We start from the raw sequence: 25333 nt of genomic DNA, 5'->3' as shown, positions 1-25333 counted from the left end.
AGCAAAATCGAAAATTATTTACACAAAACCATGCCAGAACTTACTGCAAACGGGATAAGCAAGAGCTCTTAAATACATTCACAAAGGTCTCTGAATTAATATTTAATTCACTTAACATTTAATTTACGTGTGTTTATTTACCCACAGTTGCCTTTGCGAGCTGCACAGTAAAAACGAAAATTATTACAACACAGCAAATAAGTGTAAACATTGTTTGTGGTCAAGTGTAGGTACATCGGTTTCCAAGCTGTTTGGTCAGTGGTGAAATGTGGCACAAACGCTCCTACAGATATTACACTTCGCTATGATCCATTTGTGTAATATTCCATACCTCGCAAAACATTTTGACAGCCCCTCATACATATTATATTTGTCTTCGTGGGAAGTCAAATTTGAAGATGCAACCAGTGGCTTCATGGGTTGGCTTTTTTCGTGACAGATTGATGGACATCTACCAATAAATGCGTCCATTATCTGAGAATCCTGCGTTAATGAGAATTCAATAACGGCAAAATATGCACTTGCTTAACACTGCAATTGCTTAATGGCAACTCATCATTAATTATCATTGAAAAAAATCCGTCTCGGTGCAACGTGAAAATAATCAGCGTAATTTATTTCGTTTGTGTCGCGTAATCAACCATTGATAGAATGCAATGCTGCATTCGATGTTTGCTGCTTGGGAATCAATGTAGAAAAGAGATTACTATGTTTAAAGCAATTATTATGATCACAATTTGGCTTCTAACTCTATCCGATTCTGCAGATATGTTCAGAACTAATGATTAATGCATTGGCGGTAGTTACGCTAATGGCGGGTTTTTGTCTGAGACTGATGGAAGTGATGCCGTAAATGCAACAGCGTTATTAAATTGGTAGCCGTTACGAGCAATTATTCATCCAAGTTCACATAACCGTCATGGGAATAATTGAGACTCTCTTTGTTTTACACGTGTGCCGTATTTTTGCTTTGTGATTTACGGCAAAATACGTGAAGATCCTTTATCTGGATGAAGTCACCTCGGGGCTTAAATCTTGACTTAAAGCTTTCGTGGCGGCAGGAATTCATATTCTTTGGGTCTTTCGGTAAAGTCGCGTAGATAGGTTCAAAGAAAATAACAAAAAACTACGACGTTTTGATCACAACACAAGCGGTCGTCATCAGGACTGATTGTGTTGCCGAAACGTTGTAGTTTTTTGTTATTTTTTTTTTAACCTATCTACGTGACTTTACCGAAAGACCCAAAGAATATCACCTAGGGACTGTTTGCGATGATGGTTGTGCCATTATTTGTATTATTTTGAACCTTGAACATTAAAGTACAAGGAATAACACGTCTAAAGTAAAAAACACACAAAACATAGTCGTATATGGCACTTTCTGTTCCCAGAATGTAATTGAACGTATCGATCTGTGTGCTCATGTCACAACAACATAAAGATTTATTAAAATATATATAGTGAGTAGTGCTAATTAGCACTCTTTGACTTCGACATTTTAAAAAAGGTTGTTCAAGATGTGTCCTTGATGCAGCATGCCAAATACATTAGAATGTTTCCAAGATAGGATGAACATGCTACAGATTACATCTTGTTGGAATAAACGCAGCGCTAAGATGGGTGCATAGCTGATTACACGTTTTTAAGTTGGTTCTGAAACACCATGTTCTCTATATCGTAATGAGCTGCAAACGTACAACTTCATTTATAAGTGTACTTCTGCAGAGGTCTTACGTGAGAATGCAGTTGACATTAGGGTTTCTTCTTGAGCCACCTTACTTAGCGTTCCGAAGCTTCACTTGTCCGCGTAAGTTCATGCGCTGTCATCGTGGCAGTGCCTCGCAGTGGCTTCTTCCGCGCAAAATGCGCCGTTTGCTTTACACCGTGAGCATCGAGCTGCTTTTTGCGCTGGGTTTTTTGTTTTTTAAATCCTTTATATTAAGTTCGCTTGCTTGCTTGCTTGCGCGCTTACGACCGTGCAAATTTTTCGGTCGTTTTTTAACCCACTTCCCATGATCCAATCGAGCTTACATTTTGCACACAGACTCGTTGTGCGTGACAATTCATTTTCGTGAAAAAATTTTCTCCAAAATTTTCCACTTTTTAGGAAAAAATAAATGTCATATTTAATTTAAAATACCAATGTGATACAAATGAAACTCTTACTCAAGAAAAACAGAAATGAATAATAAAATTAAACCGATGCCACGCATATAAAGGATTTATAGTGAAAAACTTTGTTTTTACGGGTTAATTTTTTCTCATTCACGCCACGATGCAATTCGCAACGCAAATGCCCATCCTGTGCCTTGGGTTTTCCTTCGCCCCGGGGGAGGGGATGGGGGCGGTTGAGCGCGATGTTTCACATTTCAGCGTCACCTTTTTGGATCCGGATCTTTTGAAGGGGCCACGTCTTTAAAATGCGCGAGCCGCTCACGACAAGATGCGGAGTCCGTTGTGCACGCATTCAGGATTGCTCAATAATGCATGCCTTGGCCAAGTCCCCCTTCCTCTTCCTGAGCCAGACAACGTCAGGCTATTAGCATGTTGTCATTGGGCTTTTAAAACACGATGGTTTTCATCGCATTGTGCTATTTAAAAATGACATTGTGCGGTTTAAAAAAAAATCACTTTGTACAGATCCGATCGCAGAGAAAGGCATGCGATGCAATCCGATCGATACATAGTAGTAGGTTTTTACCCTTTAAACTGGTACAAAACTGACACCTTTATACAAGGAATCATGTTTGCAATAACCACAACACAAGTAGTCAAAATGCAAACAAAAAGAAACAACTCTGATAATGATAATAATATGCACTGTCCTTGAAGTTGATTGGTCCACACCCGAGACAGCTTTCCTTAGAGTCTCGAGTGTGGACCAATCAACTTCAAGGACAGTGCACATTATTATCATTATCAAAGTTGTTTCTTTTTTTGTTTGCATTTTGACTGCTTGTGTTGTGGTTATTGCAAACATGATGCCTTGTATAAAGGTGTCAGTTTTTGTACCAGTTTAAAGGGTAAAAACCTACTACTATATTTTGCCACTGGTAAAGGAGGTCTCATAGTGAGATCGATACATGTTCGAGTTCAACTATCTGTAGACATTGTGCACGCCAGTCATTCTAAAACTCATAAGCGTGTACGGATGTGTTCTGCGTTATTTTGTGAGGCAGTGGTGCACAAGCACAAAGGACGAAAAAAATACTCAACACATTTGTCAATAAAACTGCCTCAGGAATAAAATATATAAAAACATGTTGGCCCAAAAGTCTCAACACTCGCATTAAAACGTTTAAATTATTTAACCTTTAAGCTAATATCTATTTTTCGTCTTCCTTTTCAGATTAAATAAAAAATGAAATGGAATTTTTTTTTACTAAATCGAGACAAAACATAATTGGTGAATGTTCAAAGATTACACCTGTAAGCTCCATAAAGTCCTAAATTCATTTCAAAGGAGAATTCATCTATGCATTAATATCACCTGAAGTCAGTTTGAACATTTGTTAAAATAAATGGAATAACCCTTTGTGATTTGTTAAAAGAAATATATAATAACCCTGTGTGCCCTGACATCTGGGTCACCCTGTACTTAATCTAGTTTTTAGTAGTATTGAAACTCCCAATCGAAGCAATTTGTCAAATTCTAAGGGAGGCCGGAGGAAGATGGGGGTGCTAATGTTTAAATTCCGAGCCCCTATGGCTCAAACGAGCTCACCAATTTGGTGGTTCCTGAGCCAATAATAGGAATTACACATTCCCATCTGCGTAACATTTTTTCCCCTCCTCAGTAGACTCGCTGTTGAATTCCCACGTGTTTTGAGTCGACTGCTGGCGGAAGTTTTGAACCCGCAACGTATCCATTGTCACATTCTCTAATCCCAGTGCTAGCCGCCGGACGTGCGTTACACAGCTACACGTTCATTGTACGTGTGCGCACCACAAGCTGCGCTCGCATATTCACGCCGTGAAGGGCACAACGCGAATTGCGTCGTAGTCGCTGCTCTTGCCGAGCATCGCGGAGTTTACGAGTCGAGAAATTACAAAGCATTCAGTCTGTGACAGCTGAAGGGAATTACCGAATCTTGATTTGAAGCTTTCGTGACTTTCGGTAAAGTCACGTGGGTAGAAAAATAATAGATCACGACATTTCGATCGCAACACAAGCAATCGTCATCAGGTGGGACAACCACAGCGATAAAAAACCGACTTCAGCAGTTTTTCTTGCTGTGGTTGTCCCACCTGATGACGATTGCTTGTGTTGCGATCGAAACGCCGGGAATTACCGAAACTTAACATCGGCTGTAAAGTGGCGCAGTAAAATAGCCGATGACATCTTGCATAAGTCTGCCCTCATGTGTCCGTGTAAGATGATGTGAAATGGACGAGGCTACAAATCGTCCAAAATATGTAATTACTCCACCTGTGTAACGTTGGTGTTCCATGATTATAAATGGAAGAGCTGTTCACTAATTGTTTTGCCGTTTTATCATCATCATCATCAGCCGTGGTAAAGCGACTGCCGGATGAAAGGCCTCCTTGAGCCACCGCCACCGCTCATGATTTCGGGAAACAGCAAAAATCCATCTCGCACCTGCACACACACACACACAGATTTCATTGCTGCCTCTTCCTCTGTAAACAATGACTGTCTTTCGAATTAAAACAGTTCACTGCATCGCGCGCTTTCAGGTGCCCCATTGCCAGCGATGCACTGGCCCCTTGCTCTAAATTATTATACCTCCAAAATCTGCTCGAATAGCATCCCCCACCATATGGTCTCCAACGCCTCTTCCACCCCTCGGTCACCAGATTCACGGAGACCGCTCCATTGTATCGGCAATCGGTGTGAATGAGCGGTGAAGCCCAAACGTCGAATTTGCATTTCACTGCCACTTTTGATTATGCGCAACGCCGAGGTAAGGTGGCGTTCGACAGTAAGGATATCGGGGTGCAATGTGCTATTTGCCACAAAGACAAAGATCCCCCGTATAGCCTTGACGGACTATTTTGTCAAGTGCCGTTAGCGAGCACCTATGAAGGCCGCCACGTCACACGATGGAGTGGGTAGCCAGCACCACGCCCGGCCGAGTGGCGATGTTTACACACCGCACCAGGTGCTCATCATTTGAGGCCGAGTCGACCTAGGGGGTAGGCCCAGGACCGGTTCGGATAATCGTCGCCGGGGTGTTCGCCGTGAGGCAGGAATCGAACCCGGGCGGCTGGGTTCGTAGCGCAGCGTAGCGCTAAACGCAAATGCCACCACGCCGCCAGCCTCTCACACACGCTTACGGTACGGTATAAACAAACACAAAAGACATGTGAAATGTTGCCCTGCAGGCGCAAGAGCTGTCAGTCTTTACACTCGCTGGCAATAAAGTATTGCTTGCGAATCGAGGGAAACTATTTTAATATGCGGTCGTGGTCCCATGATATGCTGAGGGTTGTGCCTCGCATTGGAAATGGCATGAAATGAGATTCTGCTTGTGATTTCTTGGTATTTTTTCAAAACGCCTTGTGTATGTAAAATGCATTATTAAAATTTGGATGGGGACTGCACTGTTTTGGATACGTTTAAATGGGGAAATTTGGAGAAAGAAAAAAAAAGTTGAAAACTTGTCGTCATGCATTGCAGGCAGGAGACCAAAATACATGCACTGCCACTGTACTTTGTTTGATAACATTTTCAAAAAAAGAAAATAACATTGATATTGCAAACTAGATATATTTACGATTGTGATTTAGCATGTACGGCAAAGTGCTTTGTGAATTAAGAAGATACATTTACGCTGATTCCCCAGGGCTACTTTGTTCGTGAGATGTGTCCAATTGACTTCGAAGCACGTGTTGGAAATTACAGCACTGTGTGGACAATAAACCACGAATGTAATGATTGGGGATTTTTTGTGGCTTTATCTGTAGTATGGCTAGACTCTAATAAGGAAAGCTGATGGGTTTTTCCCACAGCCTCAAGTGGGGCAAAAAAAACGATAAGAAACCATGATATTACTGGAGAGATTCTACGAAGATTGATTTGACATGTGCAAAGGTACATTTTGTGGGCCAAGTTGAAGAATCTCTCTGTTGCCGAGAATGATATGAATTTTTTTACTGAAATGAGCATGGGTGGGGGGGGTCTCACAATTTCCATGGTGCAGCCCTGAGCCATTCAGTAGTGTCCATTACACATTGCCATGGCAGGGATACGCTCAGCAAGACGACCGTTTTTGGTGACTCATAATAGCTGGAACGGATGAAAGCTTGCCAAGAATTGAACCTGACATATTTTTTTTGTTTATTTACAACGGCGCTGACCGTTCTGCTTTTGCGCTGCATTTACTGAAGACAACGAGCAGAATTTAAACGGCTGCGTCACGCTGCGGTCAACTGCACGGGCCGTTGTTGAGCACTTTTGCCTGTAAAATTCCTCGTCATAAACCGGTCGTCGTCAAACAATTAACTGATCCGCCTGAATGTTTGCACTCGCGTGAGGTCACGTGCGCGCCGTGGGCAAGCGACGAAGCTTTTGTTTGTGCGATTTTGCATTGAAAAAGTTGGTGAAACGCCATTCCTTGAACCACGAACACGAAAGGTCGCCGTGCATACCACCAGGAATTTTTTTCAGTCGACTTTTTTGGTTTTACATTTCCTGCATTCGTGATGAAAAAAATATACATTGTGCGATGCCTCGCTTGACCTTCAGACGTTACACACAGCTCCTCTCTCCGTCATCCAAGTGAGCAATGATGTCTCGTCACGCATCTGCGCCCACTCCCCTGCTACTTATTGCGCCTGCACGCGCACAAGCAGAATGGTCTGCGGAAAAACCCTCCCGTCGTGAACTTCCGTCGATTGTTGCACGTGTTTAAAAACAAAAATGGCTTGTGGTGAGGTCTTACGAAAGGCTGGTTGGTGGTGGTGGTATTGGTGTGGGGGGTGACTGGCTTTTGTCGTCGGAATGTAGAATTTACATCCGCGGGACCGCGAGTGGTGGCGTGTTTGTTGCCTGCGCTGAAACGGTCTCTTGGTGTAAGGGATTCAATGAGGCTTTTGACTCGCACCGCCGATTAGCGCGGTTGCACCTCCGATGAGAGCGGGTTGGCTACGTACGGTGCGAAAGAAGTTCAACGTACATACGCACAACCATTGCCTTTATTATTTGTCTCATGTTTACGTGCGCTTATTCTGAAAACCCATCAACTCGAGCCGCACTTCGAACGGCTCGTGAGCGAGCGTGTGAAAACTACGCGTGATAACCTTGAAAAGAGGGTGTAAGTGCATTGATTTTTGTTGTTGTTGTTGTTGCACGCATCGGTTTCGCAAGTTTGCCGCTAATTTATTGAGGAGGTGGAATAACGGGCTTGGCGGTGTGCACGTCTGGCCAAGCAAGCCACCTGCATGTAAATGTGTGTTTGTTGTCTATTAACACCGCAGTAGCAGAGGCAGTTCCACCCCACCACCCCAAACACAGGACGGTCGACCCAGCCAGCGAGCATCGAGTGCGTGTTCTGAAGCCTAATGACGTCTGTGTCAATTACCGAGCTCCTCCGCCCAGGCGTACGTACATCTTGAAACACGTCCGTACGTGTTTTAAAGATGCCTCGTCTAGATTCCTAATGCGGCGTTGAACAAAAAAAAACGTATTTGCTGAATTTTAATTACAGACGTGTGTTGCGCTGAGCTTACGTTGTGCTTTATGTTGACGTTGTGTTGCACCAACACTCAAATTGTTGCACTTCCCATGCGTCAGACGCGCACAGAGACACGCGGGGGGGGAGGGGGGGCATGGGCACCACCCTCGAGACTTGGCAGCGAGTGGTGTGACGGCGATGTCCGTCGACTCAAACCCGATGCCTGCCTCACAGTGCACGCGTGGAATTGTGCTTCTGAGAAGAGATGTTTCTGTTGACGTCACGCACCTAGGGGGGGGGGGGGGGGGTCGGACATCTGTGACGATGTGTGACGAGGGGGGGGGGGGTGAGAAATGTGACGTCACATAACAATGCGCAACTTTAAATAAATATAGACAACACGTTCTACTTAATTAAATAGACTTTTTTAAATAAATGTTTTCTCCTACAACATCAGAGTGCAGCGGCACATTAAATACGCACTACAATGACAATAGTTTAAAGCGATTTGAAGCATGTTTCATTTTTCTTTGGGGGGGGGGGGGCAGAGCTTTGTGACGTAATTTGAGGGGGGGGTCTGACTTTTTGTGACGCCGTGTGACGAGGGGGGGGGGGGGGTCAAAAATCGTCCAAAATCGCGTGACGTCATTTATGGACGGCCGCTGTTATTTGTGTAGGTCGTGCGGACAATAATTTGTCGACGTGACCCCCTGCATTGCAGCAGCTAGAGGCACTGCTGTGCCCCCTCACTGATGCTTAATTATTCATCCTCAAATCTAATCACGACCCCAAGCCATGAAAATTCATTAAATCTCACGTCTTGTATTAATCCCAGCTTTGCAAACACAATTGCTGTTATAATAATGAACAAAATTTTACAAAGAATGTCATCGAAAGTCATTATAATGCTAACTTGTGAATGTGGCTTAACTCTCCAACACACCCACCGGTGTGCTGAACTAGTCACGAATCGACACGTTTTGTTCACGTGACAAACCTTACCAATTGGCTGTGTCGGGTGGTGCCGGGTTTAACGACACAAGTGCTGGGCGCGGAATTAGTCTTCACATGGCCGCGTCTCCTCCGTGCCAGGTCAAATATCCTGAAGCAGAAGATTAGTACTGGTAGGAACCTCCTGGTTACACCAGCCCACAGGGGATTATTGTGTCCGTCCGTCGTGCATCCAAAAATGGGAGGGGTGGGGCTGGGTGGGGAGGGGCTGGGTGGGGAGGGTGGGGAGGGGCTGGGTGGGGAGGGTGGGGAGGGGCTGGGTGGGGAGGGTGGGGAGGGGCTGGGTGGGGAGGGGCTGCTCACCCCGTGGTGCCCTTATAAAACTCAACGTTTAACCTACTCACGCCGGCTTGTGCCCGCCCTCAGTCGGCCATATTTGCGGAATACACCACGCCGCCGTTGACCCTGGCCATTGACCGAGCAACCCAACGTTCCTACCATCTCCCTCCGCAGGAATGTGTTGCTGGACGGATACGGTCACATTTGCAAACGTGATTAGTAACGTTGATCATTACCCGTGTAGTATTGATAGTTCAATTGAGGGACTACTGCTGTTGTGGTATTATCTTGGTGTGGTCTGGGACTGTTGTTGTTTTTACTGCCTATCTCAATCTTGATTAATCGGACTTAAAAAATGACTTATTTATATTTAGTGACTTGCTCACCATTGTTTCTCTATTTTGCACGCCTATCGTTTTTTTGGGGGGGTTTTGTTTGCAGTTGAAACTTTACTCACCCCCCCCCGTGCCCATAATTGAACATTTGTGAAAAAGAGGTTCATAGCTCATCGGATTCCTCCTCGTGCAGTCTAAAATAAAGATTCGGATTCTGAAAGAAACAACGACAGTAGCTGTTGTTTTTTTGTCATTTGGAGACTTTCAGTAATGAACCCCAACTTACCCTTGTTTTTAAATCCTTTATATTAAGTTCACTTGCTTGCTTGCGCGCTTACGACCGTGCAAATCTTTCGGTCGTTTTTTAACCCACTTCCCGTGATCCAATCGAGCTGACATTTTGCACACAGACTCGTTGTGCGTGACAATTTATTTTCGTGAAATTTTTTTTCCAAAATTTTACACTTTTTAGGAAAAAATTTATTATATTTAATTACCAATTGGTTAATGGTGGCAGGCAATCATCTGACCCATAGGTGGCAGACATCTCAAGCCAGAGGATGAGAGGACTCCAGCCGCCACGCATATAAAGGATTTATAGTGAAAAACTTTGTTTTTACGGGTAAATTTTTTTGTTACGTATGTACATGGAAAGTTGTTCCCTCAGCATTACAAGTTGCTGATTCAATCGCATTAATAGAATAGCAGGGGTTGTTTAATTAACTATATATTAATCGTACCCTAAATACGCACACGACAATGCAATTGCGTTAAACCAAACATGCATTATTTAACTCGTTGAAAAAAATATTACCCGGGTGAACATTGACATGCAACACTGTGATATGCTGGTGAAAATGTCGTGTTTTTTTTTTAGCACGCAGGTCCACTCAGTCTGCAAAGTATGTTATCCTTTTCGGATACCCACACTAATACTAAAGTAATTGGAGGGGGGGGAATTATAGAGCAATGGTTTTGTTATACCACCAATCTCATTACACTTGCTCCATCTTCTGACACCGTAAGATACGGACGGAGCCATCGCGTTCGCAGCATTCCATCGTCTGTTGAGAAGAAAATTCGGTCGTTGGTTGGAAAAAATGGGTGGGGTATCTACAAATGGATCGCCCCTGTGCAGCAAAGCAATATTGTCAGTGTTGCCCCCAAAGACAATGCGATACGAATATCCACATAAAACAAATATTTTTTTTTTTTACAAATGTAACAAAAAAAGGACATACTCTGTGTTCATACTCGGGCATTGTGAAACTCTGATCTTCGTTGAGAGCCAGTGGATGAGAAGTACAAAAGAGGGATATTATGAATCACTGGGGTATCTATAAATGGATCGTCATGTACTGGATAACATTTATAAAGAATATACAGCTAAAGCAGCGCTGTGTGAAAATCCGTACACAAAATGCATAGTTTCTCACGTTGAAGGATAAAGTCGGCACTATTAATGCACCTTTTCTGCCGCCTCGATCGATATCTCATGCGCCATTTGGCCGACCTTGACGTGAATTAAACGGCGCTGTCTGACCGCAGTGCTTTGCCTGAGGTGACAGGTCAAAGGCCACGTTTTAAAAATCTCACCGTTTCCAAAAACGCTCGTATGAGTTCGCTTAGCCTGCCAATGCTTCAATCATCCCTGAAGCGTTAATATTCAAGATTGTTTTCTCTCTCTTTTTTAACAAAGCACTTGGCGTTATCGTCAAGTCATCCAGAATGTATTAAATTCCACAATATTTTTTATTTGTTCTTTGATTCATATATACTTACAGCGCTGTGTTGATCTTCTGGTGAACGAAGGCCTTCCCCATGACGTGTTGGCCGTGTGGGTTGCTTCACCATACTTCACCATACTTCACCATACTTTACCATACTTTACCATACTTTACCAGGCTGGTCAGTGCAGGTTGGTGAAGACCAATTCAGGTTTTACCCACCACCGATATTAGCTGTGGCCCGGATTTGAACCCAGGTCGCCGCGGTTTAAAGCACAGTGCATCAATAACCACGCCACCATGAACCCTATCCACCCCCTCCTCCTCCCCCGTTATGGAATATGACGTATATATTTGAGACAGTCTGTAAGATAATTGAATGAGTGTTGCCGAACGAACGGTTCCCAGGCTTGATGGAAAAAGACTTAATTCTAGATTTGAAGTTTTCGTGGCTGCAAGGATCCATACTATTTGGTTCTTTCGGTAAAGTCACGTAGGTGAAAAAATAAAAATAATCAAATTAAATCACGACGTTTCGGAAACAACACAAGCTTCCGTCATCAGGTGGGACAACCGCAGCAAAAATAACAAAACATTGCCCAACTGGAGCATTGTGTTCGCACCAGCCGTGTCTCAACAGGAGTTTCACCCCCTCCCCCTACTCCACACCCCCCGCCCCCTGCATCTCTCCTCCCTGGCTCTTCCCCCCCCCCTCTCTTACCTTACATAATCGCTTGTCATAAACAGCTCTCTTTGCCCACTACAGTAATTTTGTAATTTTTTTTTGCTGTGGTTGTCCCACCTGATGACGGAAGCTTGTGTTGCTTCCGAAACGTCGTGATTTAATTTAGTTATTTCAATTTTTTTATTTTTTTCACCTATGTGACTTTAACGAAAGAACCAATGAGTATGGGAAAAGACCTGTAAAGCATGTGTATATATATATATTTGTGCTGGCTTAGGGGAAGCTTTTGGCGACAAAGGTCAGTATCACGGTGTTAGCACGAGTGTCTCAGTGGTGTGGCTCAACCTTTAATGTCCTGGGCAGAGAGGCTCGCTTGCGTGTTGGCCGAGTGAACACTTCCTATTGAGTGCGGAGGCTTCTTCAAGTCAATTTCGGCATCATATTTTGTTGTCAAGTGCAATCGCGACGTCCGCTTCCCCCGCCACTCGCGCCAGCCGTGTCGTCGTTTGACTTGAACTCTGCCCCCTCGACCGAAGAGTCGCGCTGCTGAGACGTTTTAAAATATTACACCGTTCTGTAAATCAGCGCGAGTCATTTGGCGCCACCAGTCACAATTAAATTGACTTTTCACTTGCCGTTTTATTCGGCACGCCAGGGTTGTTTGTTGTTTTTTTTGTCCGCGTAAAATGTCACCTCCGATGACATACAGCCTCATTTACGCCTAAGCGTTGTTCGTCCCCGATGCGCCGACATATACCGAGCACTGCAGAAAGATAACCAATAACATCTGCAAACAGATTCCGAGCAGAGCTGCTGGAGTATCATTCGTGATGTTTAATTAAAGACGGATGCCTAAGCGTAACAGGACCAACTGCAGCAAAAGTGTCGGGTGACACGTAGGCCTTTACGGATTAGATCCTCTGACGATTTGATTAATTGCCTTCGTTCAGGAATGTATTTATAAAATGTTTTGGTCGTTGGCAAACGGTAGCACCTCTGCTTTCTGGGTTTATATGAATCCACGACGTGCAACATGCAAAAAGACGTCGATTCCTACTCGCGAAATTTGTTGCGCGTATCATTCACACAATACATTGATGCACCGTTATACCTCTAGTAGAGTGGTTCTTAACCTTTACTGCAGCATTCTCAATCGTAAAAAAAATATGTTTAATGTTAATAAATGCGTAGGGTTTGATGAAACAAAGTAATTTGTACTTACGTGCCCGTGCTTAATTTGTGTTTTCGATGATTTGCCTTCTAAAGAAATGTGGCCGTGTCTCGCACCCTCAGAAAGGGCACCCCAGGTTAAGAACCACTGCTCGAGGGACACATTTGCATTGCTTATGACCAGTCTGCAGCTTAAATGGCATGCACCATGCCCCCAGTGCTTATGATGATACCAGGTACTCATTTAAGGCTGAGGTCGATCTAGCTGAGACTCACCACTCGTTCAGATACAACCCGCCACTGATCTCGGTCGTATCCGCGAGTTTTCACTCGGGCTGCCGGGTTCGTGGTGCAGCACGCCAACCACTGCACCACTCCACCACTGCCTGCCACGTGCTGACACATGCACGCACACACACAAACCAACAAAGATCCCCCATATAGCCATACCAGACTGTTGGAGCAAGTGCTATTAGTGAGCACCTATGAAGGCCGGCACGGCACACGAGGGTGGGGATGGCCAAAACCACACTCGGCTGTCTTTGTCTCCCCAGTGGCGATGTTTACACACCATACTTGGTACTGATTTTAGGTCGAGTTAACGGAGTTGGAGGCCCAGGACCAGTTCAGATAATCACCACTGTTATTGCCTGTGAGCGGGAATCGAACTCGGGGTGCCGAGTTCGTAGCGCAGCACGCTAACCGCTACACTACCGCTCCCCACAAAAATACAAAACCAAAAAGATTCTTGGGGCAAGTGCTGTTCGTGAGCACCTACGAAAGCAGGAAGGGTACACGAGAGGATGAGTAGCCAGCACCGTGCCCGAACACAAACAAAGACACACACACACACACGCCTCGAATGTGTTTATTTCTCTCAAGGCAAGATTTCGAATTCTACATGTTTACGTTAAGCACGAGCGCGAAAACCTCCGCCGTCGTTATTGTTGTCCTCAGACTTGTGGGCAACGATGTACTCGCAATAGAGCTCTGTAGCAGTCCCCCCCCCCCCGCCCGCAGGGGTTGATGCCCGCTGTCGTACCGTACCGCGAGACCCGGTGCCCGTTCATGACCCTGCGGTGATGCTCGCTGTCATACCGCGAGACCCGGTGCCCGTTCATGACCCCGCGGTGATGCTCGCTGTCGTACCGCGTGACCCGGTGCCCGTTCATGACCCCGCGGTGATGCTCGCTGTCGTACCACGTGACCCGGTGCCCGTTCATGACCCCGCGGTGATGCTCGCTGTCATACCACGTGACCCGGTGCCCGTTCATGACCCCGCGGTGATGCTCGCTGTCGTACCGCGTGACCCGGTGCCCGTTCATGACCCTGTGGTGATGCCCGCTGTCGTACCGTACCGCGAGACCCGGTGCCCGTTCATGACCCGCGGTGATGCTCGCTGTCGTACCACGTGACCCGGTGCCCGTTCATGACCCTGCGGTGATGCCCGCTGTCGTACCGTACCGCGAGACCCGGTGCCCGTTCATGACCCCGCGGTGATGCTCGCTGTCGTACCGCGTGACCCGGTGCCCGTTCATGACCCTGTGGTGTTGCCCGCTGTCGTACCACGTGACCCGGTGCCCGTTCATGACCCTGTGGTGATGCCCGCTGTCGTACCACGTGACCCGGTGCCCGTTCATGACCCTGTGGTGATGCCCGCTGTCGTACCGCGTGACCCGGTGCCCGTTCATGACCCTGCGGTGATGCCCGCTGTCGTACCGCGAGACCCGGTGCCCGTTCATGACCCTGCGGTGATGCTCGCTGTCGTACCGCGTGACCCGGTGCCCGTTCATGACCCTGCGGTTGTTGCCGCCTACAGATTACATGCATCCGTCCTCGCTGCAGTGTCGGCTGGTGCAGCAGCAGCATCATCACCATCAGCATTCGCTCCCCGACATCCCAGCCAGTCCCCCCGAAGACGTCGACTCCTCGCCAGGCCCCGCGAGCCAAGACTTCGGGGGAATGCCGACGGGGTTGCCACACTTCCCCGACTACTCGTCTGTAATCTCGGCCGACAGCTTCCTTAGAAAGTAAGTGAATGCCCCCCCCCCCCTCCGTCGCAAGTAGCAGGCCGCCGGGCAGAGGTCGCAACCGGGTACCCGATACCCGTACCCTACCCGATACCCGGCAACCCGTACCCGGCCGGGTACGGGTACCCGTTTGCGACCCTGGTGCGGCCGGGTACGGGTACGGGTAGGCCGTGAGTCACTGGTGAGTCACCGTTTGTCACTCATTTACCAACGTCTTGTCTCTTCTCACAATTCAAGTTCCTAGAATCAACCCATCCACGCCTGCAACATGGCTTCATCCCAGAGGTCGCAATCGGGTACCCGATACCCGTACCCGGCCGGGTACAGGTAGCCAAGTATCGGGTAGGGTACGGGTACCCATTTGCGACCCTGGTGCGGCCGGGTATGGGTAAGGAATCAAAACCCGTTTGCGACCTCTGCCGCCGGGACAATGCTGCGACCGTGCCGTAGCTTGATGGCGAGTGTCACGAATATTTGTGGTGCGTGGCGATACTTTCAGGGGGTGAATGTCGAGGTCTGCAAGGCACGAGAGGGCTTCAGGTGGGGTGTGTTCGTGTGGTCTTGCTTTTCCTTCGTTGAAGGAGCACAGACTATACACTGGTTTACGAAGCGGTTGCCAGCATTCAGGCAGCTGGAAAGGCGAGCGGTGAAAGTATCAGTCCCTGCACTCACGTCTACAAAGTTGACGATTTGTTTTTCCATTTTCGTGACTGCAGGGATTCATCTCTGTCTTCTCGACAGACCTGTTCTCCACCTGAGGACAGCTGCTTGCATTGTGGCCGAAACGTCGTGAGAATTATTTTATTATGTTTTCTTTTTATTATTTTATTATTTCCATTCTACGTGACTTTACCGAAATAACCAAGAAGTTGACGACTTGTGTTTGTATGTTGAACTTCTTTGCACCGTACATAGCCAACCGTGCTAATCGGAGGTGTGATTTAATCCCCGTCTGCCGGTCAGTCGTTCTTACAGGAACTTGTCAAAGTAATTTTATTTAATCTTCTAGATTTGAAGCTTTCGTGACTGCAGGAATCCATACTCTTTGGTTCTTTCGGTAAAGTCACGTAGGTAGAAAAAATAATAGATCACGACGTTTCGGTCGCAACAACAAGCCTGACACTGACCATGTAGAAAGAACAACATCAAATGGTCTTCTCACAAACACTCACTCGTGCTGTGCGGCAACTACACCACATCATCGACAAGGCTGAGAGCATTGTGCCTGTAATGTGGTGGTCACGTGACATGCATGCAAAGCATGATGGGAGTCGTTCGTTCCCCGCTGTGTGTGAGCAGCACACCTTTTTTTGCTTGTCCTTAAAACTATTTTCAGCCTGCACGTGTGTGCGATCTCCTGTTTTTGTGATGTGTTTTCTCATCATTTTAAAGAAAGTGTGGGATTCGAACGAATGCCCATGTTTGTGTTTTTTTGTCCCAAATATATGTGGGGAGCGGTAGTGTACTGGTTAGTGTGCTACACTACGAACCCGATGACCCGGGTTCGATTCCTGCTCACGGCCAACACCAGTGATGAATATCTGAACCGGTCCTGGGCCTCCCCTTGGTTAACTCAGCCTCAAATGAGTACCTGGTGTGATGTGTAAACATCGCAACTGGGAAAGACAAAGGTAGATTTGAAGCTTTCGTGACTGCAAGGAATCATATTCTTAGGTTTTTTCGGTAAAGTCACGTAGGTAAAACATCAAAATTAATGAAAATAAAATAAAAACAAAAATCACGACGTTTCGGAGGCAACACAAGTCTCCGTCATCAGGTGGGACCGTCACAGCCAGATTAGCTGCATCAAGATGCATCAAGACACTTGATGCAGCTAATCTGGCTGTGACGGTCCCACCTGATGACGGAGACTTGTGTTGCCTCCGAAACGTCGTGATTTTTGTTTTTATTTTATTTTATTTTCATTAATTTTGATGTTTTACCTACGTGACTTTACCGAAAAAACCTAAGAATAAAGACAAAGGTGGCCGGGCGTGGTGCTGGCCACCCACCCCCTTGTGGGCCGTGCCTGCCCCAACAGTTTGTTCAGGCTATACAGGGGAGCTTTGCTTTGTCTTTGTCCAAGATAAATACCCCCAAAATAAAGCCAAAAAAAGTAAATAATTTAACAATTTACCGCCATGGATGAAGGCCTTCCCACGCTTTGTCAGCCACGCTTTGTCAGTAATGAGGGGTGTCTGACGGAACGCTACCATGCCGGTGGTTGCGGGGGTGGTGATGAAATGGTAGACTCAGTGACCTGTTCAGATGTCACTCACCACCGATGTGAGCCGTGTCCAGGATCGAACTCTGGACGCTGGGTTCACAGCACAGAGCGGTAACTTGACCCCCTCTCTTTAATCATCATCCTCATTAGCCATGATTAATTCACTGCTGGATGGTCTCCTTAACCCAATTCCCATGATGTGCGTATGTGTACGTCATGGGAACGGAACCGGAAGGAAAAAAAATCACTTTTTCGGTACCGAGGCTCCCACAAGGCCATGCGGGAGGGCGTGTGTGCACAGTTTGGCGCCAGCTATCGGAGAGTGCGGTTGTGTCGCTGCGGTTCTCTACGGTGAGTAACAATGTTTTTAAAAACAACGGCGCTATCACGCCTCTCTGATTAAAATGTACGCTGACCCGCTTGCGCGTTCCGAGATTCAGCAGTGAACGGAACACCCACCCTGCAACCTGCAGCCGTTTCAAAACGGGAAAGGTTTAAGCTGTTTCTATCATGGGCGTGCGATGTAACCGTTCGCCTCGCACCTGCACACGAACGGATTTCACTGCTCCATCTCCAGGGTGCATGTCCTCTCCGGAGCATTCCTTCGCTCGGCTACGGCTCCGTCGTTAATCTTGGCCGTCATCACGAGTGGCCTGCCCTGCCCAAGCCTCACTTATTTTTTCTTAACAGTCGAATGCAAGTCTTTAACCTGTTGTGTTCTAATATATGCATGTTGAACTTCTTTTCCACCGTACGTAGCCAGCCGTGCTAATCGGAGGTCCGGGGAAAGGACAACAAACTAAACATGGAAAGCAGTTTTAAAGAAATTAGTTTTCAATCGAGATTTAAAAGGGCATAGCTCCGGTGGCTTCCAAATATAGGAAGGAAGAGCGTTCCAGACGGCCACGGAAGCACATCTGAAAGTGCATGAGGCGGTGACCGTCTTTGTTCGATGGCAAGCCAAATACATGTCTTTCTTTTTTCTGTCTCTCAATAAAATTCGAAGCATGCATCTCACCACACTTAGTTGCACATTGTTAACTTTTCATTACATTTTAGCGTTGGAATATTGTATATGCAACAGGTGCATTAACCAGTATATATAAAATTGCAGCAGCTCCAATTATGTCTGGAATAGCCAGTGCTATGGTCAGTTGCCTGAATATCAATATATATTGTTTGTCATTTTTATTTCATCTGGCCCTTGGCAATTTAATACCAGTAAATGCAACCATACATTTGCCATCAGGCTGCGGGTTATTGTTTATACTTTGTACAACAAGACTTTAAAGCCAATTTATGAGATTGCAGTGTTATGATCGTATTAATCGCATTGGGGGAGAATTGTGAATAACCATGAAAAAAATTCAATTGGTATTTTTTTAAGTATCTAATAAATGTGTTAACTTCCCTCTTGAGAGCAACCGTGCAATGTGTGCGATATCAAATGCTGTGCTTCGAACGCCCTTTGGTGGATCGAGCGGAGACCACCTGCTTGTACTGCCCACGTTGGCAGTACAGCAAGTAGGAAACTGCCATGCACTGTGTGTGTCATCCTACGAGTGCTCTCTGCATCGCCAAGATTTAACGCCCGTGCATAATAATTGGTAAACCCTTGCAATAAAGGGGATGCAGGTCGTGAGCTTACTTTTATTGGGCATTTTGTGATTATAATTATTGTTCCTGTTGCTGCCTCTGTTGTTGTTATTTTTTGTTGTGTTATTCAATATTCAGAAGATATCTTTCCGGAGCCACTGTGAATCACTTTGGTCAGAGTGCATCTCTTTGCCCGACTCTTATTCGGATTTGTCTTTCGTTATTCCCCTGTGCAACCTCAGTGCAGTTGTTCCACCCTAATGATTTCCATGTGTGTTTGCTTAACGCCTGCCTTTGTCTGCAGAAAAGCTTGGATGACCGAATCAGTTTCCACGGAGCCAAATTCCTTTTCACATTCTGCAAAAGCCAGGCACAATGGCGTTACGCCATTCATTTGTCTCTCCTGCAATAAGATCGACAGTGCGCATGTGGTCAATGGCAGATACACGATCTTTCTGAAACCAGCTCGCTCCCATGGTGCATTCATTCAATCTCACAACCTCCGACATGGCTCAGGCGGCTCCTTGCCCATGTCTAGCCGGTCGTCTATCGAACCAGGAGAGGCAAGCGTCATGCCTCTATCGCATCTCCACTCTCTCTGTCATGTCTCCATGAAGATCGAAATGCATTGTCGTTAGAAGGGTGTGTTAAAAGCCCTTATTTCTATTTCGATTCAAAGCTTTCGTGACTGCAGGGATTCATCTTCTTGGTTCTTTCGGTAAAATCACGTGGAAGGGAAGTAATAAAATAATAAAAATAAATATAAAACATAATGAAATAATGTAATATTATTTTATTATGTTTTATTTTTATTATTTTATTACTTCCCTTCTAGGTGACTTTACCGAAAGAACCAAGAAGATGAAACCCTTATTTCTAATTAATATTTTTTTAAGTTCATTACAGTCGCCCATATGAATTTGCGTATCATAGCAGACAGTGTTCGTTCAAATAATTTACGCCACATCCACAACTTTGCCAGGAACGTTGGTTGCACCGTGAAAATGCGATTGTATTTGTCGATTCATTGTTTGTTTTGCGTACGACCAAATCGCCCAACATGTACCCGACCTTTCTTTTGTCAAGACGCTCTTCTTCCCCCTCCAACCCAGCTTAAATATACGCTCCAAGCTTGGTGGTGTTTCATTCTTCACCTGAGGACGGCTGCTTGCGTTGTGGCCGAAACGTCGTGAGAATTACACCATTGGAACCTCATTTGCCAGTAAAAAATATGATAATTTGTTTTTTACCCTTCTATCGGGCAAACAAAACTGACACCTATTTTATTATTTACCTTTTACGTGACTTTACCGAAAGAACCAAGAAGATGTACCCGACCCCACCAGATCTCAGAAAGCTAAGCAGGCTCGAGCCTGGATAGAGGCGTGGCGGGGCCCTCATCCAGCAGTGGATTGACTAAGAGGACCGTGGATGTGCGCGCTGATTTTCTGCACGCGCGGAAATTTATAGCTTCACATCGGTCGCCCGTTTAATCTTCACAGTTTTCATATTTTGTCCGTTGGGAGATCGTCACACGCCTTGCCTGCTTCACTCGAGCTTTATTGCCCGCAGCAAATTTTCTACGAACGTGCGCTATGAAATCACGCCTATTGCTCATTCAATCTCTGACAGACATAACGACCACAGAACTCTGGGAATTGTGTCATCATATATAGAAAATGCGATGTGGGAATTGCATATTTTTTTTCTCCATACGCTCGCAAGCGATGTGTTTATCAGGTACTAGCTTTACTTACCCGGCTTTGCCCGGGACTTGGATTCTTGTCTTGGATTCATACACGGCCGATGCGGAGGGTGGGGGGGGGGGGATGCGTGACGTCAGCAGGCACACTGCGTGACGCTGCCGCGTGCGGATGACATCACAGATGTGACGTCACCGCTCACTTGCCGTGCAATATATGCATTATTGCGCCCCGCCTCCCAGAATACAAAAGTCTATTTTTAGACTTTTCCATTGTGTACAGTCTGGAAACTACCCACATGCTAAATTTCAAGTTTGTTGCATGTCGGGAAGTATGCTAAACATTTCGAAGAGACACATATTCAACCTAAGAGTACACATATTCACACATTTCCCTTTTATATACATATAGATACAGGGTAGGCGCTTCCTCTGCCTCGAGTGCCTTGGACTCGTCATCTCTCTCACTCCGCTGTGTTCCCCAAGCTTGGCACCATTTGATTAAAACTTTTAAAACTATAAACTTTTTATTTTACCAGGTAAGGCCCGACTTTTTCATACGCGACCTGGCCAAAGACAATGCAGTTTCAAAAACAATGCATATGTTATATAATTATTGGAGGAGGCTTGTTTGTATGTAGGATTAATGCAGACTTCATGTCTTGCAAAAGGTATCTATTTTGTGTTTGACCATCTTAACACCCGTTTTATTGCCAGAAAGGGTCAAGCTTATTCTTTTTATTTTCATCATAAACAAACTAACTATTTATAAACATACTCTATGGTTTTTTCGGTAAAGTCACGTCGGTATAAAATAAAATAAATAACGACGTTTCGGGCGCAACACAAGCGTCCGTCATCAGGTGGGAAAGCGGGGTCTGCTGCTGAGGCAGACTGTTTTAAAAAGTTTGAAATGGGTGTAGCTCAAGGGTTATAAAGAGGTGGCCGGGGCTAGTGATGTTAATGTGAGAAATTAGCATGTAACTGTAAGATAGGAGGAGAGCGGCCTCCTAAACGAGGGCACGGAAGTGGCTATGTCAATGTGAGGGATTAGCATGATGTTAACGTGAGAAATTAAGAGGGCACGGAAGTGGCTATGTTAATGTGAGTAATTAGCATGATGTTAATGTGAGAAATTAGAGGGCACGCAAGTGGCAGTTTTAATGTGAGAGATTAGCATGATGTTAATGTGAGAAATCAGCATGTGACTGTAGAAAAGAAGGCGAAGTAGAGCGGCCTCCTCAACGAGCGAGTACAACCCAACGGGTGTAATCCGAAGGGCCTGTGAGTTTGAGAGTGCAATACAAAAGACGTGTGAGCATAAGAGGGCAATCCGAAGGCACGAGAGGGCAATTCAACGGACATGTGAGCATGAGAGATCTAAGAGAGAGGCATGGAGACACAGAGTTGACATATGCAGGTAATACCCACTGGGCTATATAGCTCTTTTTCAGAAGCGATCAGGCCACAAATGATCACTCAAGGAAGTGGCTTATCACGTGTGAATGTATAGCAGCCAAATACCCAAAACACATTTTGATTCTAAATGTGGAAGGAAAAACCAGAGGGGCGCGAGAAAAATCCACGCGACCTTAACGAGAACATGCAAACTCCAAATATGCCGCAGGCGTCAGGGTCGGGATCCAGCTCACGACCTCTTGCACACCAGGCGAGGTGGTTAACATTTCGCCACCGTGGCACCCGGTTACAAATTGTCGCTCACGTTTCCGCACACTTGAAACACGCGCTCACGACTGCACGCACGCACGTACCACAGGCACACACTCCCGAAAACCATGACAGCTAAATTATCTTCGTGCTTTCATATTGGCAGCGACACACACAACACATGGCGTTTTTGCCAAGTACCCTACGTGTAACGGTGGACTTAAGTCGGATGTGTGCCCGTCTGTTCAGTCGCATGTGTGCTTGTCCTGGTCGCGTTCAGAACGGTTTTTTTTTGCACGCGGCGAAAACGCTTTGACACTAACGCAAGGCTTTGCTTATGTATTTATTTATTATTTCGCGAAGCCTCTGTTCAATAATGCAGTGGCCTGATGCCTCCGTTCTGGATTTGTCTCCCCCCCCCCCTTCTCTCTGTAGTCATAATCCAAAAGGCCCTGTCTCTTTGGAGCAGCAGATAGCGAGCTCGCTGAAACCGAGAGAAGAGCTGGAAGATGATGGTAAGAAAACACGTGCTTTGCTGAACATTTACTTGTATTTGAGGGGATCACAAAGACAAAGATCCCCCCCGGAAAGCATTAACAGGCTGTTGGGGCAAGTGCTGTTAGCGAGTAGCACCTATGAAGGTGCGTCACGGCACACAAGGGGGTGAGTGGCCAAGACCACGTCCCGGCCGCCTTTGTCTCCCCAGTGGCGATGTTTACACACTGCACCAGGTACTTATTTGAGGCTGAGTCGACCTAGGGCAGGCCGAGGACCAATTCAGATAATAGTCACTGGTGTCGGTGGCCATGAGCAGGAATTGAATCCGGGTTGTCAGGTTCGTAGCGCAGCGCGTTAACCGCCACTATACTACCGCTCACCAACACATTTGAGAGGATTACACACACACACGCGCACACACGCGCGCGCGCGTGCACACCGAGACGTCTGGTCAATGAGCTTTACGTTTGCAGTTGACGTGAAAGGCGGAACGCCATGTCTGAGCCGTGGCCTCGGGAGACGATAGCGGGTTGGCATGTCAGAAGGACAATGATCCGTCCTCTCAAAAAATCACGACAACTGCTTTCCTTTAGCTTGCTTGCATGTTGAGGCATATAAGCGTACTTCGTCCTGCTTTTTGTCTTATTGAGCCGGCCTTCGTTTAGTTTTTTTTTTTGCTTTGGTCACGTACGGATGTGCCCCATCGATGGCCCGCGATGGTGGACACCCTGAACGGAGCGTGTATAATAGAACGACTCGGGTTGCCCGATTTGCAAATGCGAAGGAGGGGGGGAGGTGTCATCATGAACAGCCGTGAAACACCGCTCCGCGACTTGTGCGGTACAATTGTTTGGCTCGGCCACCTCAAGCTAAAATTATTATTGCTGCTCTCCACATCAACATCAGCCATACGAAGAAGAAGACTGTCAAACAGCACACGCTGTATCGTTCAAAAACACATCGGAAAGCTGTACTAAAGTCGATACTAAATATACCTTTCATAACATAACATTGTATAATAATGGGTTTTTGCGGGATGCAGCGTGTGCTGTTTGGCACGACAACCGGCACTTCGCTCTGCTGACTGACTATAAAATACTCAGCTCCTACGGGGAGTAGCACAGGCATCAAACAACGCGTTGTACGACCCACGGACACAACGTGTGGTACGACCCATGAACACAACTCGTGGTACGACCCATGAACACAACGCTTGGTGGTATGACCCATGAACACAATGCGTGGTGGTATGACCCACAGACACAACGTGTGGTACGACCCATGAACACAACGTGTGGTGATATGACCCATGAACACAACGCGTGGTATGACCCACGAACACAACGGGTAAAGGCCCTGTAAAGCACGACCACATAAAACCGACGCAGCGGTGATTATGGAGGCACACGACATACAACACTGGATGATAGCATGGTGTCGATGGAGGAACAGGGAGTAAATAAAGGAGAGCTGAATAAATAAGTACATTTGCATAAACACAGCCCAAATATTTACGTGTTAAATCATTGACTGAAACAAACATGATTACCATTTTAGTCGAAAAAAATAGTGTTATGTAATTATCGGTCGAGAAATTCGAATTGTGTTTTGTTGTTATAAATAAAAAAAAAATGATAGGCAGAATATAAACAATTGCATAACGCGGAGTTATTCGTTTACAAAATCGGGAAATAATTTGGCTAAATGTAATAAAACCGCACACTTGCCACTTGCATGATTTCCCGTGCGGCGCAAAGGCGATGGACGACGTTGACGCGTTTCACACGAGGGTACAGTCCTGCCAGCGGAGATTACGGGCTCGCGAGATCCGAGTGGCATGCCAGGTTACGCAAAAAACGAAATACGTCATGGGACCTCCTTTGCCAGGATCAAAATTTGAGAATAAGTTTTTCCCCTTTTTTATGGCAACAAAACAGCTGTGTTAAGTCGTTCAAACACCAAACTGAAACCTTTTACGAGGAATCATGTCTGCATTAACCACAATGCTTGTGGTGAAAATGCAAACAAAAAACATACTCTGATAATCTTCTTGGTTCTTTCGGTAAAGTCACGTAGAAGGGAAATAATAAAATAATAAAAATAAAACATAATAAAATAATTCTCACGACGTTTCGGCCGCAACGCAAGCAGCCGTCCTCAGGTGAAGAACAGGTCTGTCGGAAAGACAGCGTCTGAATGAACACCACCACGCTTGGCAGCGTATATTTAAGCTGTTTGGAGGGGGAAGAGCGCCTTGACAAAGGAATTTGCATATCAAGAGGAATTTTGCATATTTATGGGAAATGCAGGAGATGAATCCCTGCAGTCACGAAAGCTTTAAATCGAAATATATACTCTGATAACATATGCATTGTCTTTGAAACTGATTGCTCCACACCAGAGACAGCTTTCTCGTCTCAAACGGTGTTAGACCAGAGGACGCCATTGCACAACCCCTCGGCAAAACGTCCCAAGCGAGCCGCTCGTGGCAGACTGCGAGCGCTGCTGTCCGTGCAGGACGACGTGGAGCTCGGCCTCCGTGAGCCCGTAGAGTACTTTGTGAATGACGCCGACTGACCCCACTCCGTTCCGGCCGTGTTTCACGCGTCGCACGTACCTGCCTGCGGCCAGTTATCTTTTTTTTTGGTCCCCAATGCACCTACCGCTGTAAACAATCATAAGGGACCATTATTCCAAAGACTCTGAGGGACACTTGCTAGTTTATTAGTTAATTTGAACATAATCTGTATGCTCTTTGGTTCTTTCGG

The 25333-nt window shown here is 46.0% G+C and overlaps 1 protein-coding gene across 1 annotated transcript in view; it reads left to right on the top strand.

Annotated features, from left to right (window-relative positions):
* Nucleotides 1-25333, top strand: part of LOC144732883 (membrane-associated guanylate kinase, WW and PDZ domain-containing protein 1-like) — a 315269-nt gene that overhangs the window by 159795 nt on the left and 130141 nt on the right. The window contains exons 4-5 of the mRNA XM_078614546.1: nt 14664-14874; nt 22503-22582. Coding sequence (XP_078470672.1) covers nt 14664-14874; nt 22503-22582 — 291 coding nt within the window. The remainder of the gene's footprint in view (nt 1-14663; nt 14875-22502; nt 22583-25333) is intronic.

Source organism: Lampetra planeri, chromosome 44 (assembly GCF_965212315.1).
Source record: "Lampetra planeri chromosome 44, kcLamPlan1.2.h2, whole genome shotgun sequence".
NCBI lineage: Eukaryota > Metazoa > Chordata > Hyperoartia > Petromyzontiformes > Petromyzontidae > Lampetra > Lampetra planeri.
This window is presented reverse-complemented; position numbering and strand designations above follow the sequence as displayed.